Raw genomic sequence first — 16,382 nt, forward strand, 5'->3', positions numbered from 1 at the left:
GCATTCATTGCCTACTACCTCACCAACCTGACTTAGTACCATGACCCCATCTACAGAAAGAAATGTAAAAATAGTAATAAGAAGCTGTACCAATGCCTACATTCATGTGGAAGAACACATAAACAATGGATTTGTTTTGGACTTTTAAAATGACAGATCTTCTTGTGCATTTTCATATAAAATCTGTGTCCAGCAACACTGTAGTTTCTCTGTCCAACAATAACAGTGTTGTACAGATGATACAAGGTCTCTGCAATAGTCTGCTCACCAGACCATATTTCCAGGCCTGAGACTGCTTCTAGACTGCAAGGCTGGCCAACAAAATGGAAAGTCTCTTTGAAAAAAAACCAGCCATGTATCTTGTGTGCCAAAGAGGCATGAATGGCTAATAGAGAACAGAAAAGTCTTTAAAGTCCTGAAGAGCAGAGTAAATAAACTCAGGCTCTTCATTTCTTTAGACTTTACTTTCTTTCATCTGCTATCACAGTGGAAAGCATGGCAGGCATTGTCCTGCCCCTGTCGGTCCCCAGGAGCCTCTTTGGTCATTAATACGTTATGGCTGTGCATGTGATTTTCAGTAATGCTGCTTACACATTTAAAATCCATGCATGAACAGTTTTAGTGGGCACTGAATTATGATCATCTGAGATCCTTGGAATCGTGGCAGAAATGTAGATGAACATGTTGTTTTACTCAAGCGCAGCAGCTTGTACTGTCCATTATCTGTTTGTGGCTGGATTCTTATACAGGCCAGCAGTTCAGCGGAGAATAAAAACACAGCTGCTTTGACCTCATGCCATCACTGCTCCATGCAGCCTTTTAAACCTGTGTAATGGCACTTCTAATCATGGGCTGAACTGGAAGAGATGTGCCTGTTCTGTCCCCAACCATACATACAATTGAAGTGTCACTCCCTTCTGAGAAGAAAACTATAAGCTCCTCACGGCAGGCTTTGTAAGACTCAGTGACATCGTTCTTCCCTCATCAGTTAACCGTGTTATCATCTCCAGACCTATGGTTGCTCTGGTGGCCCATCAGACAACTGAGAGCAGTTTGAGAGCTAAGCAGGAGCTCATCACCTTCACAGCAGCTCTTCTCCCCATGCAAGAGAGATCAAAGCCTTGGGGTCTATGCAAGGGGCAGGGGGCTAGGAGAGGAACAGGAAGGCTGTAACAGCATGTTCTTGCCACCTTCACTGAGGATGCTGAGATTAATCTGAATGGATGAACAGCTGTGAAATGCAAACACACTCAATACTTAGGCGCAGAGGCGAAGGCCAGAGGTGCGCAATGGCTAGAGGTGCTAATGACAGTGGTGGTGGTGGTGGAGAGATGGCTGCAGGCGGGCAGAGCTGCTGTGCTTGCATTATCTTCATTGTGTCCAGCCTTAGGTTCCAGGAGCCACTGCCCCAGTGTGATATTGGGGAAAGTCACTGACTTAGTACTCCTGAAGGTTTCTTCTTCCGGTCCTTCCCCATCGCTTCTAGGGTGACTGAGCTACAATATTCATGCTATAACATCAAAAGGCAATTTTAAAGTGACTAAAATCTTTACAGCGTTTACCTCACATGTAATGTTTCTGTATCATGTGCTACAACCACATTACTCTTTCACACAGCAATTCTTTCTTACTGATAAAATTTGTGATTTGAAACATCCCTGCATGCAGCCATTTCACCTTAAATCTCAATATTGGCATAATAAGCTTTGCTCACAGCCCCAGTAATTAGAGTTCCATTGTAACCATATGCCTTTTCCATGCTTGATATCTAATTAACCTACACTCAGCCATTTGTTTTCTTTTCTTTATGTGTGAGGAGAAGGTGAATAGCAATACATTTCTCCAAATGAAGAGAACTCTTAACTACTTTGTCTTGAGCTAAACAATAGCAAAAAAAGAGCTAGTATTGGAAACTGGGCATGGATATTGTTTTCAGTTAGTTTTAAAGGACTAGTCCAGCAAATCTTTGTTTACTCAAGAAAGTAGTCATACCAAAGTCAGTGCAACTACTTGCATGAGTAAGGATTTATAGCATCAATCTTCATACCTTGGCTTGCATCTTGGATTAAAAATAAAAAGCCAAAGCAATTGAAATATCCATTCTTGGCATGCTGCATAGTCCCACTGTACACTTAGTAAGCATCTCAGATTCATGGCAATTCCTTATGAAGCCTTGTCCTTACGTGACATGAAACAGCTTTCTTGCAGGCAGCTGTGGGTGCTGAGTAGATAACGTTTTACTATATTCATATTAATAGAGTGATTAGAATTGTGGAGACTTGGGAAATATCAAAGTCATTCAGATTCATCTACATGAATCAAAGACACTGTTCTGCACAGAGCATAGAGAGTGATTTCAGACTACTTCCTGAGCAAAAAATGACATACAACGTCCACCTCAGCAGGAGCACAGAAACACTGGGACACTCCTGTCATCACAGTGCCTCAGCTGCACCTGCCTTCCTCTGGAGGGGTGGTCATTTACAGCAGATTATTATGGCAAACTGCTCCTATTCTCACATTTTGCTGGCTGGAATCGCTGATCTAAAGGAACAGAGCCAGGGTTTGCCCACTCCCTGCTGATGTCTCAACGTTTCCTTTGGGAAGGAGATAGCGAGTGCCAGTGCACCTGAACGTGCAGCTGGAGAAGGGCTTTTTATTCCCTGACAGCACTCAATAGCTTAAGTCATATCCTAGCACCACATATAACGTCACTCTTAATGTAAATGTTGAATAAAATATTTTATTCCTAGAAGATGAATGTCCTAAGGTTGAAATTCTCTGCTATGCAGAGGGCTGTGACCAGTGTTATTTTTTTTGCCAGCGCAGAACCTGCTCTTAAATTACCAGAACAAAATCTCTGTTTAGCTGCACTAATCCTCCAACTCTTTACCTCTACAAAATTAGCCCTGGCAAGTTCTTGAAAGGTACTTACACTTTGCCATTCATGGCCAGTTTTACTCAAGGTTAAGTTTCTTCAGGGATCACAATGCATTAGCCATTCTAGGGGCAAGGATCCAGCTTCAGCATTAGAAGGGTTTTAATCCCATCCCTCCTTCCTCTTCCTTCTTCTACCATAGCATCCTATTGTGTTCCCGTGCAATAATCTGTTCCACATTTACCTCTTATGGGAACAGCTAACCTATACCCACTCTTCACAAGCAGCAATTGCTGCCATAGGGTAGGCAGGGAGGGAGTTAAGGCCAAGAGCTGAGCAACTGCTTCTGCTTCTGGAGCTGGGAGCATAGGGGAGGAGAGAGGTAGACTGAACCTGATGGAATTAGACCTGGAGCTTTTTCTTTTTCCTCTTTTCTTTTTCTTTTCTTTTCTTTTCTTTTCTTTTCTTTTCTTTTCTTTTCTTTTCTTTTCTTTTCTTTTCCTTTCTTTTCCTTTCCTTTCCTTTCTTTTCCTTTCTTTTCCTTTCTTTTCCTTTCTTTTCCTTTCTTTTCCTTTCTTCTCTTCTCTTCTCTTCTCTTCTCTTCTCTTCTCTTCTCTTCTCTTTTCTTCTCTTCTCTTCTCTTCTCTTCTCTTTTCTCTTCCTCTTCTCTTCTCTTCTCTTTTTCTCTTTTTTCTTTTAATTTCCTTCTATTTCCTGCAGCATATTTTAAAATGTCTACAATTATAGGAGTTTAGATTATGCCTCACCCTAACTATGTGTTTCTTTTTCAGGTACAAGGAGCTTTGAAGAGGCAATGGACACAGTACAAAACCCAGTGGGGCCAAAGACGCCGAGAGCACTGTTCCACGCGATCTACCTCCTACACTGCAACGTCAATCACAGAGGTCCCTGTTTACCTGTACCATCATGATTCCAACAATGAACAGTTAAATGGAAGATACGTGGAGGACTCTGAACTTGTTGCATTAAAATCTGGAGAGACATCTGCTTAGCTAAGCACCAGCCATTGCAAACACATCATTTCATATTCTGCTTTTGAACAAATTGGGGAGAAGGGTGGGAGTGTGGAAATCCAAGCCACTGTGTCAGAGGGCAAGACCAGGTGAAAGGACATGTCATATTCAAACCACATCAGCCTCTGACAGCAGTGGCATAGAGGGAGTCTGACGCAGACCTGGAAACAGCATTTCTTCCTGTGCGCTGCAACAGGGAGTGAACGTGGACCTGCCCACCAGGCTATGTAATCTCCACATCTCCCGATACTGGCCATATGAAGTGACTATCTGACAGTAGTAACAGTGCCAGGTAGCCCATAACAAATAGGAAAGAAAGAACCAGTATGTGGCAATTGGAAACTTTCAGCACTTTTTGCTTTCAGTACTTTTCTTTAACACTAGATTTTTAACTATCACCTTTCACAAGATATAACCGGCTTGCAGCCCTTTATTCTTCCCCTTTTAATGAGCTCGATGGCTGCTTAAAAGATTTTGCACATTACAAGACAAATCAAACAAATGAACAGAAGAGTCACTCCAAAATATTCAAATCTTGATGATCTCCAAAGGATGCCCCAAAATATTACCATCCCCAAAGGATGCCCCAAAATATTACCATCCCATTAACAGGTGCATAAAGCAAATGAAGGTGTAATAGTCATTGCATACCAAGATCTCAAACACCCTCAGAGAGACAGATCAGTTCTTCAGGCTGCATCACACAAGTCCTGAAGGCATCTCAAACCAGGGTTTTTTTTAACATTACTGGTAGGTTGAGAATATTTATTTATAGGAAAAATTGTCACCCTATTACTCTGCCCAGAAACTCATCATTAAGGCACAATTCTTTCACTCTGAATAAGCTGTGAAATTTGCTTGGAAATTATGATTTTCTTTAATAGCCATTCTGAGATGAATGCTAGATGAATGCTTGTCTCTGTTATAAAATTACGATCACACAATGAAGGATCCCAGGTAAGAAATGAGCAACTAATGTCTTAGCACAGGAAGCAGCTGTTTTTAGAATCTAGTTGCTGTTCTAAGTCTCTAATTGTTGAAGGTGACGATTTCATGTGTGAGCCTGTCATCAGGAAAACATAATGAATGTACAGTTTTGTAAGTAATAAGCACCTTTTATCACACATTCAAAGCATCATTAGAGTCTCTATGTGATTACTGAGGCAGAAATCAGGTCAGGGAGAAGCTGATTTGCAGTTAGAAGTTACAGTACTGTCACTGAAAAAGTTCTGCAAATCACAAAAGAAATAGATTAATTTCCCACAAGAAGCTAATTGTAAAGAATCTGCAAGAGCAAGGGCAGTGCCAAGGAAGTTTTGCAGGGCTGTGACTCCTATGGAGTTTTATGCATAAAATGTCTAATGAATGTAGTGTCATTCCTTCTTGCATCTCTCTGAAAAACTGTCCTACAGATTCCCACTCCATTGCCTTTGGCTGAGAAGTGCATGGGATATTTCAAATGTTAACAACTTCAAAATATTCATCACAGTCTCCGAAGCTGGAAAGTTATCAGTCCCCCTTTGTTTTGCCTGTTAATGCACTTGCACCTGATGCTTCAACCCCAGCCCAAGCAGGAAGATGAGGTCAGAGGAGGAGACAGGTGCCAGTGGTGACACTTGCTCATTTCAAATGTCTAAGTATCAGCCCTGACCTGGGAGTTGTAAAAACTGCCCTACGTGGCAGGTGAATAGGGAGAGACTAAATGCCATCCTATATACTGCAGCTGCATTCATGTGGAACCTCTGCTGTTGGTGTAAAATTTCTTCCTTTCCTTCATTTGCTTGCTGAGCTTCCATCCATAATGATTTTTCTCCTTAGGACTTCATAAGATACTTAAAATATCATGGGTTAGAACAGTCGTAAATCCAGATCTTGTCAGATAGTAAAAGAGAAGAGAAAAACTGAAATAAGGCACTTCAGCTAAATATCAATTCTTTTGAGGTAACTTTGGAGGTTAGAGACAGAGGCCTTAACCTTGCGGCTGTGTTGAGGAAGGACTGCAGGACAGTCTGTATGCCACAAGGTAAAACACACTTTAGAGAGTCCCACAGGAAGACATCATAAGCTACTCCTGCCATAAACCTTGATAATCTCTTTCAGATTCTATTGAAATTAGCAGACAAATCCCTGTTGTCTTAGATGAGCGGTGAACAACTCTCTTCGGTGTTCAGGAATGACTTAGGTAATACTGTTCAACGTAGACCTCAAAAACAGGAGACAATTTCATCCTTAGCAATTTGAAACCATTTTTAAATATTGTGTTCAGCCAGGCTCAGTTTTTTCTTCACTGACACAGCTAGATCCTAAGCTTTACCCATTTGTAAATTTTAAATGGAGGGCTGCTGCACATGTTTACCTACATGAATTACCATCTCACTGGAAAAGTCCATTCCAGGAATGAGTTCATGAGGGATAGACATAAACCCAGCACTATGAGAGGGGACTGAATTCCCACAATCCATATGTGAGGCAATAACTTGCAGGGAAGGGGTTTGCTGCATTTGTGCCACCAGCACATGCACACAGCCACAGTGCATCACCGAAGCTTCCTCCCCAGTGGGGAGTGAGCTGCTGGCACTGCCACCGTACAAGAGAGAGGAGCTGGGAAACAAGAACTAACTGTCCACCAACGGATCATCGCATGGCTAATCCAGTGGAACATTTACAAGAAAATACGATCACGTGTATTTGTTCAAGCCACATACCTGTTTTTCAGACTTCAAGGAATACGAAGGCGGTTATTTTTTCAGACAACAGTATTTCACATATTGCTATTTCTACTTTTACCAGTGAACAATGAGAAGTGCAGGATTTAGTCATTAAAGACAATAAAGTGGCTCTGCAATGAATGCTGTATTTCTGAATAGCTTTGGGGCACACTGCACTTCCCAGGAGTGCTCCAGAAGGCATTCCTAGTTTCTAAAGATGCAAATGAGCTGGTTGTAAAAGAAGTGTACATAATATAGTTTAATAATGAACCTGTTGGTTTTAATAATGTACATGTTTACAACATGTAAGTGCAAAGTTGTTTCACAGTCTGTTATGTTTATGTGGATGTACAAAATGGAAATGCTTTGCCATTATAGTGGTTGTTTTCTTTCTTCACTAATGATATTTTCTTGCTCTGTTCAGTAGAATGCTCTCAAAAGCCAAATTCAGGATCTGGGGCTTAGGATCTCAGTTTGAGCTTCAGGTGGTGGAAACATTGTCTGGTGATGTCAGTCTTTATGGCAGCTTTGGTTTCAGTGGAGGGATGTGATTTGCAGCCACTAAAAATTTGGTCTAATGTACATACTGAGTTTAGGGTTGGCATAACCCTTGGGCTTTCCAGGAAATCCTGTGTTTTAGAGGTACTTACCGAGTAATTTCTAATCAAAATATTTTCCGATGGAAAATGCTATTTTCCTTCATCTCAAGGTAGCTTGAAATGTTGTCTTTGAGTACATAAGGTAAATTTCACTTCTCTGCTTTATAAATGGTGCCATACACTAGTGACAGTAATATTGGGAATGCTGATACGACCTCAGTAATTACAATGTCTTGGCAGTAGGGTGTTTTGTCTCTAATACATTTCACAGGAACAGCAGAAATGCGTAATTAATGTATCAGTGTATCAAAAAGTAGCAAAGGAGCTGACACTTGAATCAGTGGGTTCAAGATGTATTTTAAGAGGAAACCAACATTACATTAATCACCTCTGCAGTATCTGTTTCCTCTCAAACACCACACCCAACACATGAAAACCCAGTTTAGTGAAACATTTGCTCTGGCAGAAGTGTTTGTGTGGTTGTGAGCAACAAAATCTATCAGGAAGATGCTGGTTATTATTCTTTACTAGGTACAGAAACACAGCACAAATTAAAAGACTTGTTGTGGCATAGGATGCCGAAAGTAAGACTTGGGGGTTTTTTATTTACTTAATAAATATGTTTTAGCTGAAATAAAATGGCAACAAAGGTAGAACAGACAATTTTCTCTGTATTAAAATCCTTAGCAATAACGCTACCTTAATTAAATGTCTGCCAGTATAGAATCATAGAATCATAGAATCATTTCGGTTGGAAAAGACCTTCAAGATCATCGAGTCCAACCATTAACCATGCCCCCTAAACCATGCCCTGGAGTACCCTGTCCACTCGCTTTTTGAATACCTCCAGGGATGGTGAATCAACCACTTCCCTGGGCAGCCCATTCCAATGTTTGACAACCCTCTCAGTAAAAAAAATTTTTCCTAATACCTAACCTAAATCTCCCTTGCCTCAACTTGAGGCCATTTCCCCTTGTCCTATCTCCAGACACCTGACAGAAGAGACCAACACCCACCTCACTACAACCCCCTTTCAGGTAGTTGTAGAGAGCAATAAGGTCTCGCCTCAGCCTCCTCTTTTCTAGACTGAACAACCCCAGATCCCTCAGCCGCTCCTCATAAGACTTGTGCTCCAGGCCCCTCACCAACCTGGTTGCCCTTCTCTGGACACGCTCCAGCACCTCAACGTCTTTCCTGTAGTGAGGGGCCCAAAACTGAACACAGTACTCGAGGTACGGCCTCACCAGTGCCAAGTACAGGGGAACAACCACCTCCCTGTTCCTTCTGGCCACACTGTTCCTGATACAGGCCAGGATGCGATTGGCCTTCTTGGCCACCTGGGCACACTGCTGGCTCATATTCAGCTGGCTGTCAACCAGCACCCCCAGGTCTTTCTCTGCCGGGCAGCTTTCCAGCCACTCTTCCCCAAGCCTGTAGCGCTGCATGGGGTTGCCATGACCGAAGTGCAGGACCCGGCACTTGGCCGTGTTAAACTTCATACAATTGGCCTCAGCCCATCGATCCAGCCTGTCCAGATCTCTTTGTAGAGCCTCCCTACCCTCAAGCAGATCAACCCTGCCTCCCAACTTGGTGTCATCTGCAAACTTGCTGAGGGTGCACTCAATCCCCTCATCCAAATCATCAATAAAGATATTAAACAGAACAGGGCCCAACACCGAGCCCTGGGGAACACCACTCGTGACCCGCCGCCAACTGGATTTCACCCCATTCACCACAACCCTCTGGGCTCGGCCATCCAGCCAGTTTTTCACCCAGTGAATAGTGCACTTATCCAGGCCACAAGACGCCAGCTTCTCAAGGAGTATGCCATGACAGACAGTGTCAAAGGCCTTGCTGAAGTCTAGGAAAATAACATCCACAGCCTTTCCCTCATCCACTAGGCGGGTCACCTGGTCATAGAAGGAGATCAGGTTGGTCAAGCAGGACCTGCCTTTCGTAAACCCGTGCTGACTGGGCCTGATCCCCCTCTTATCCTGGACTTGCCATGTGAGTGCTTTCAAAACAAACCATTCCATAATCTTCCCCGGTACCGAGGTCAGGCTGACAGGCCCGTAGTTCCCCGGATCCTCCCTCCGACCCTTCTTATAAATGGGAGTCACATTGGCAAGCCTCCAGTCCTCTGGGACCTCCCCTGTTGACCAGGAACGCTGATAGATGATAGAGAGTGGCTTGGCAAGGACCTCTGCCAGTTCCCTCAGTACTCTTGGATGGATCCCATCAGGTCCCATAGATTTGTGAGTGTCCAGATGGCGTAGCAGGTCCCTAACTAATTCCTCCTGGATTAAGGGGGGTATGTTATGCTCTTCATCCTTACCTTCCAGCTCATGGGATGGAGTACCCTGAGGATGGCTGGACTCACTATTAAAGACTGAGGCAAAGAAGGCATTAAGTACCTCGGCCTTGTGCTCATGTGTTTATAATGTAGCAAAATAACTTTGGTTTGGGATAAAATCAACCATGCAAATGTGGTGAATTTCTGTCCTCTTTTCCCAAATCCTCCTCCATCCTTTGCCAACCTTAATAGACAAAAATCTGAGCCGTTTTTCAAAGATGCAAATCCTAAACACTAACAATGGGAATGTATCTGCATTTCCAGTGCTTGGAATTTTAAAAGTCAGATGTGTCTTCATGAAGCTAAATATGCATAGTTATTTGGTTACTGCTCAAAAAATAGGAGCATTTGTAACCTAAAAGTCATTTGCATTGAAACGGTAGTTGACCCCAAGCCAATGAGACTCTGCAGTGTGTGACCATGCCCTCTCTGCCCTCTGGCAGCATAGAAGACCTGAGCCCAACCACGTGCAATGTGGACCCAGTGCTAGCCACACGGGAAAAACGACCAACAACAAAAAAAGAGACTTTGCAGCTAATGGTAGTGGCAAACTGGGAATTTTGAGTTCCTGGGGCAGCTGGGTCATTGCAATGTACTACTGTACTTGCTCCACGAACACCCGCTTCAGAGGGACTTGGCAAGATGAAAGCATGAGTCCTACACAGCAAATGTCATTGGCCAGCAGTGAGGGAAAGTCAGATCTCCAGCTGGAAATACCACCTTGGGAGGAAGAATACAATCAGCTCCTTAGTCAACTGTCTAGTGAAATTTAAGTACCTGGCCAGCCCTGACATTTAGGATGGTGCCAGAGTTATGCTGCTTTGACACCTGTAGTTCCGTGGCAGCTGTAATAATTAAGGAACCTCTAAGGTTTAAGTTCAAAGTATCCTTTTCATGACCTGCAGATGTTTCTGTGCAGCACAGAATTTTGCAGGTACTTCCAGATGAATCACAAATCTGTATTTAAGCACCCCTTTGAGTACTCAGAGCATCATCAAGAAAATAAAAGTATTTCTCAGCTGCTCAAGTGTAGATCAGTATGTTCCTCTCAGCCTAATAAAGGACAGCTGTTTTAACCAGTAAAATTAAGCAGTGAGAAGGTTATCAGTACTGATCGTGTCATACTGCTGCAGAAAAAGAAAGCATTGTGGTAAGATGACTAACTACAGTGTTGTGTGTGAGTCTCATGAAACACAAATCGGCACAGACAGTGTTAGGAATGATTTAGGCCTCACTCATCTGCCTTGGCAGAGGGACCATTTAGATGACCTGTCAAACTCCTGTCAAGAATTATTTTCTATGACTTTATAGCAACAGAGATGGGCACTGTGCTTTACTGGGGCAGGAAGGTACTTAACTCTCATTATACGCTATTTGAGATTTTCTTCATAATCCAATTTCACGATCTCACAAGCCTATCTTTAAAAGGAAAAAAAACAACTATCTTCAATTAATTTTTGAAGGACATCAGATGTCTGCACTGATTTTATGAATCTGGTTCCTTTTCTCTCACTGAAAGCAAGTGCAACTTTGAGAAATGACCACAGGAGGTTACTTTGTGTAATGTCTGATGTGCAGCCGTGTGACTAGATGCAACCCCTCCATTCCCAAGTGCTGGTGATATTAGTTTGCATAAATATGGTCAGCTGCACACAGCTCCTTCCCTCACCTGCCCTGCATTTCTCTCCACCACACTATTGCCACCACAAAAAGTGTTTACTCTCCAATCTGTGCATCCTATGCATTTTCAGGAGGAACGTTTCTCCTTTACAGTTTGCACCTTACATTGACTTGCTGTTGATCCAGGAGGTACTCACCACAAGTCATACTGGAAAGTGTGCATTTTAATCCAAATCAGTTCACAGAATTCAGGTGCTTGGCCCACATTGTCTTTTAAAAAAACCCCACCACTAGAGTTATGGAAATGGCAGGTGCAGATTTCAAACTAAATTAGGGATAAAAGTCTGAGTATACAGGTTAAGTATCTTTAGAAGCAGAATAACATTATCTTTCTCTTTTTGACAGAATATAATCCTGTCATCTAAAAAAACCCAACATCTAAAAAGCTCTTGAGAAGTTAAATGTTAGATAAAAAGCACAAAAAAGCAAACATCTGGAAGTTCTAGGCAGCATGCATGCATATATATGTATTAAAAAAATTATATATATGAATATATATACAATGCATTATTATAAGAACTGTGTTCAGGTAGAGAGTGACCCATAGCTCCCCCAAAATGCACAAAGCATAAGTCATGAGTGGGAAAGACTGTGGGGCAGAGAAGGTATGTAGCCTTTCTTAACTATCTTAATGCTTTCTGGGGACCCCATATGGAGCACAGGCAACTGGGGTCACCTATCTGCCCACTCCCGCACCAGACGGGTTCATGATGGGAATGACTGGGACAAGGGATGTTGGCTACACTGCGTTTCTCAGCTTGCTAAAACAACGCTGAGCTGATGAAAGGGGCTGATCAGGAGGCAAGCAGAAATAATCTCTTTCCCAGCTGTATGTCTGCTCTCCAACAGATAATCTCGTTTATATCACCAGCATAAGACTCACTGTTGTGGAGAAGACTGACCTGAGACCAGACAGCTCCTTAGTATGGAAAACATCTTATTTCAGTGTACCCTGTGTAACACAGCTGCAATTCTCACTGACTTCAGCAATGTAGCCAAGGGCAGGATTTTTCCCTCACTGATTTTAGAGGTTATCTAAATATCTAGCAAACACTGAAAACACTTGGTGAAATACAGTCTCACCTTCATATTTAACATGAAAGACCCCAATTCATCAGTGTTATGCTACATATAGACTGATATTTCTTTAGTTTTGAACAAGCAAGGTCAACATACCTCAGTGCAGATGGTGGCACAATGCTGATCACCAGTATGTTGCATGGATACGTGCTTCTGGGAGGCAACTGGTACGCAAGATATATGGCTCTTCCCAATAACTGCTGCAGGGGATGAACTTCTCCCACTGTGAGTGTGTGCACACGTACACATTTTTAATGAATAAACCGTTTATGGATAAATACCATCACAATTAACATCCCTTCTGAGAAGGGCCTGGGAGGGAGTTCTGTGCAATTCAAACAATCATCTGCAAAATACATGAAGAAAGAGGCCATATCTAGTTCAGGGACACCATCACCAGTATTAGCTTCCACAGAGATTAAAGTTACATAGAATAGCTACCTATAATGAGTGCTGCTCTACAGATGGTCAGAGCTTATATTCTGCTTGCTGCAGATTGTGTGGGCAGGTTTATCAAGTTCAGGCCCACAACAAATGAACAGGAAATAGCTGAATTGTATTGTACTACAGGCTTTTTTATTTTACAAGCCCTTTTATTATCTTTGGTATATAGCAAATATTTAACTCCCAAGGACATAGGCTTCATGCTCACAATTGGCTCTCCAGCAACCAAAGGGAGGTGCCTCTCTGGCAGACACTGTAGATTTGAACTGGCAGCGATTCAGAGCCTTCACAAGAATTATAGTATGAGTATGTCCAACACAAAGTAGATGCAATCCATACTGCAGCCTTCATTTTTAAAACAAAGGAGTGCAAGGATTTTTCATTTTATTCCCTTGCTGTAAAATTTCTTCTTGATGAGAGACTCCTTGGAAGTCAAAGTTAGTAAGGGTGTGGAAGGTCACTCCAGATGTGCTCTCACCTACACAGGTACTGCCACACACAATAAACAGTTTGTCATGACTTGTCAAGTTTGGGAAAATGCTAAAAAAGATCCAGAGTATGTTTCTCCTTTCTAGCTACAGACCATGTAGGAGTAACTTGGTATCAATTTTTCTTATATATCAGGATATTGTGAACAAAGGTCTCTGCTTTTCAGCCATTTGTATTACATTACACAAGTACTAACACTCTTGAGTGCAGAATATTGTATCAGTTACCAATAACGCACCTCAGCAAAAGGAATGAATGCAATCAGGACAAAGAAACATTATAAATATATTTTATGCTTAGTGTATACAATTTTTGTAAATTAGCAATAGAACTTGAGGGATCAAAACATATACAATAAACACTGGACATATTTTAAATGATTCCCTGTGCACATAAATACCTTTCCTTTTTTTTTTTTTTCACATTCACATCTAGATAAAATATTGCTGTATGTTCACAACAGAAAAGTTTTATGCAATCAAGTTATATTTGATTGTGCTTGAAATGCATGGTTCACAAAATTGAAAAGGCTTGAAAATGTAGCAAGATTTCCCATGTTGGCAAATCTGAGGGACAGTCTATAAACCACAAATTCATTGTTTATGGCTGATGTGAATGAAAACACAGTTCTAATTGAATTATCCCTTTTTTTTTATATAAGCCAGGAAATTAATTGTCTACTTTAGCATTTACTGCGTAATGTGTTTTTCACAGAATCATGGAATGGTTTGGGTTGGAAGGGACCTTAAAGATCATCTAGTTCCAACCCCCCTGCCATGGGCAGGGACACATTCCACCAGACCAGGTTGCTCAAAGCCCCATCCAACCTGGCCTTGAAAACTTCCAGGGATGAGGCATCCACAGCTTCTCTGGGCAACTTGTTCCTGTGTCTCACTACCTTCCCAGTAAAGAATTTTTCCTAATATCTAATCTAAATCTACCTTATTTCAGTTTAAAACTGTTACCCCTCATCCTATCACTACACTCCCTGTTAAAGAGTCCCTCCCCAACTTTCCTGTAGGCCCCCTTTAAGTACTGGAAGGCCACTGTAAGGTCTCCCCGGAGCCTTCTTCTCTCCAGGCTAAACAACCTCAACTCTCTCAACTCTCTCAGCTTATCCTCATAGGGGAGGTGCTCCAGCCCCCTGATCGTCTTCATGGCCCTCCTCTGGACCCACTCGAGCAGGTCCATGTCTTTCTTATGTTGGGGGACCCAGAGCTGAATGCAGTACTCCCGAGGGGGTCTCACAAGGGCGGAGCAGAGGGGGAGAATCACCTCCCTTGTCCTGCTGGTCATGCTTCTGATGTAGTCCAGGATACGGTTGGCTTTCTGGGCTGCAAACTCACATTGCTGGGTCATGTTGAGCTTCTCATCAATCAACACTCCCAAGTCCTTCTCTGCAGGGCTGCTCTCAATCCACTCATCGCCCAGCCTGTATTTGTGCTTGGGATTGCCCCGACCCATGTGCAGGACCTTGCACTTGGTTGAACTTCATGAGGTTCACACAGGCCCACCTCTCAAGCCTGTCAAGGTCCCTCTGGATGGTATCCCTTCCCTCCAGCGTGTCGACCGCACCACACAGCTTGGTGTCATCAGTAAACTTGCTGAGGTTGCACTCAATCCCACTGTCCATGTCATCAACAAAGATGTTAAACAGCGCCGGTCCCAGTACCGAATCCTGAAAAATGCCACTAGTCACTGGTCTCCACTCAGACGCTGAGCAATTGACCACAACTCTGAGTGTGACCATCTGACCAATTCCTTATCCACTGAGTGGTCCAGCCATCAAATCCATGTCTCTCCAATTTAGAGACATGGATGTTATGTGGGACAGTGTCAAATGCTTTGCACAAGTCCAGGTAGACGACATCCATTGCTCTTCCCTTATCCACCAACACCGTAACCCTGTCGTAGAAGGCCACCAAACTTGTCAGGCACGATTTACCTTTAGTGAAGCCATGTTGGCTGTCACCAATCACCTCCTTATTTTCCATGTGCCTTAGCATAGTTTCCAGGAGGATCCGCTCCATGATCTTGCCAGGGAAAGAGGTGAGATTGACTGGCCTGTAGTTCCTTGCATCTTCCTTGTTTCTCTTCTTAAAAATGGGGGGTCCATTTCCCCTTTTCCAGTCAGTGGGACTGCCACGACTTCTCAAATAAGATCGATAGTGGCTTAGCCACTTCATCTACCAGTTCGCTCAGGACCCTCCGATGCATCTCATCAGGTGCCATGGACTTGTGCACCTTCAGATTCCTTAGATGGTCTTGAACCTGATCTTCTCCTACAGTGGGTGGTTTTTTGTTCTCTCAGTCCCTTCCTTTGCCTTCTGCATCTTAGGCAGTGTGGCTGGAGCACTTGCTGGTAAAGACCGAGGCAAAAAAGTCATTGAATACCTCAGCTGTCTCCATGTCCCAGGTAACCAGGTGTCCCATTTCCTTCTGGAGAGGGCCCACATTTTCCCTAGGCTTCCTTTTATCACTGACGTACCTATAGAAGCTTTTCTTGTTGCCCTTGACATCCCTGGCCAGATTTAATTCTATCAGGGCTTTAGCTTTCCTAACCTGATCCCAGGCTGCTCAAACAATATCTCTGTATTCCTCCCAGGCTACCAGTCCTTGCTTCCACCCTCTGTAGGTTTCCTTTTTGCATTTGAATTTGTCCAGGAGCTCCTTGTTCATCCACGCAGGCGTCCTGGCATTTTTGCCTGACTTCCTCGTTGTTGGGATGCATTCATTGCTCCTGAGCTTGGAGGAGGTGATCCTTGAATATTAACCAGCTTTCTTGGGTCCCTCTTCCCTCAAGGGCTTTATCCCATGGTACTCTACCAGGCAGATCCCTGAAGAGGCCAAAGTCTGCCCTCCTGAAGTCCAGGGTAGCAAGCTTGCTGTGCGCCCTCCTCACGGCCCTAAGGATCTTGAAGTCCACCATTTCATGGTCACTCCAGCTAAGGCTGCCCTTGAGCTTCACATTCCCCACCAGGCCCTCCTTGTTGTGGAGAACAAAAAGTCCAGCATAGCACCTCTCCTCATTGACTCCTCTATCACTTGGAGAAGGAAGTTGTCATCAACGCATTCCAGTAACCTCCTGGATTGCCTATGTCCTGCCATGTTGTCCCT

General features: G+C 43.2%; 1 protein-coding gene across 1 annotated transcript in view; it reads left to right on the forward strand.

Moving 5' to 3' along the window:
* Positions 1–7,017, forward strand: part of CALCR (calcitonin receptor) — a 187,443-nt gene extending 180,426 nt beyond the window's left edge. Inside the window, exon 13 of the mRNA XM_052802090.1 lies at positions 3,670–7,017. Coding sequence (XP_052658050.1) covers positions 3,670–3,891 — 222 coding nt within the window. The 3' untranslated portion in view covers positions 3,892–7,017. The remainder of the gene's footprint in view (positions 1–3,669) is intronic.
* The last annotated feature ends 9,365 nt before the right edge of the window (positions 7,018–16,382 follow it).

The sequence above is a fragment of the Harpia harpyja genome, chromosome 1 (assembly GCF_026419915.1).
Source record: "Harpia harpyja isolate bHarHar1 chromosome 1, bHarHar1 primary haplotype, whole genome shotgun sequence".
NCBI classification, from domain to species: domain Eukaryota; kingdom Metazoa; phylum Chordata; class Aves; order Accipitriformes; family Accipitridae; genus Harpia; species Harpia harpyja.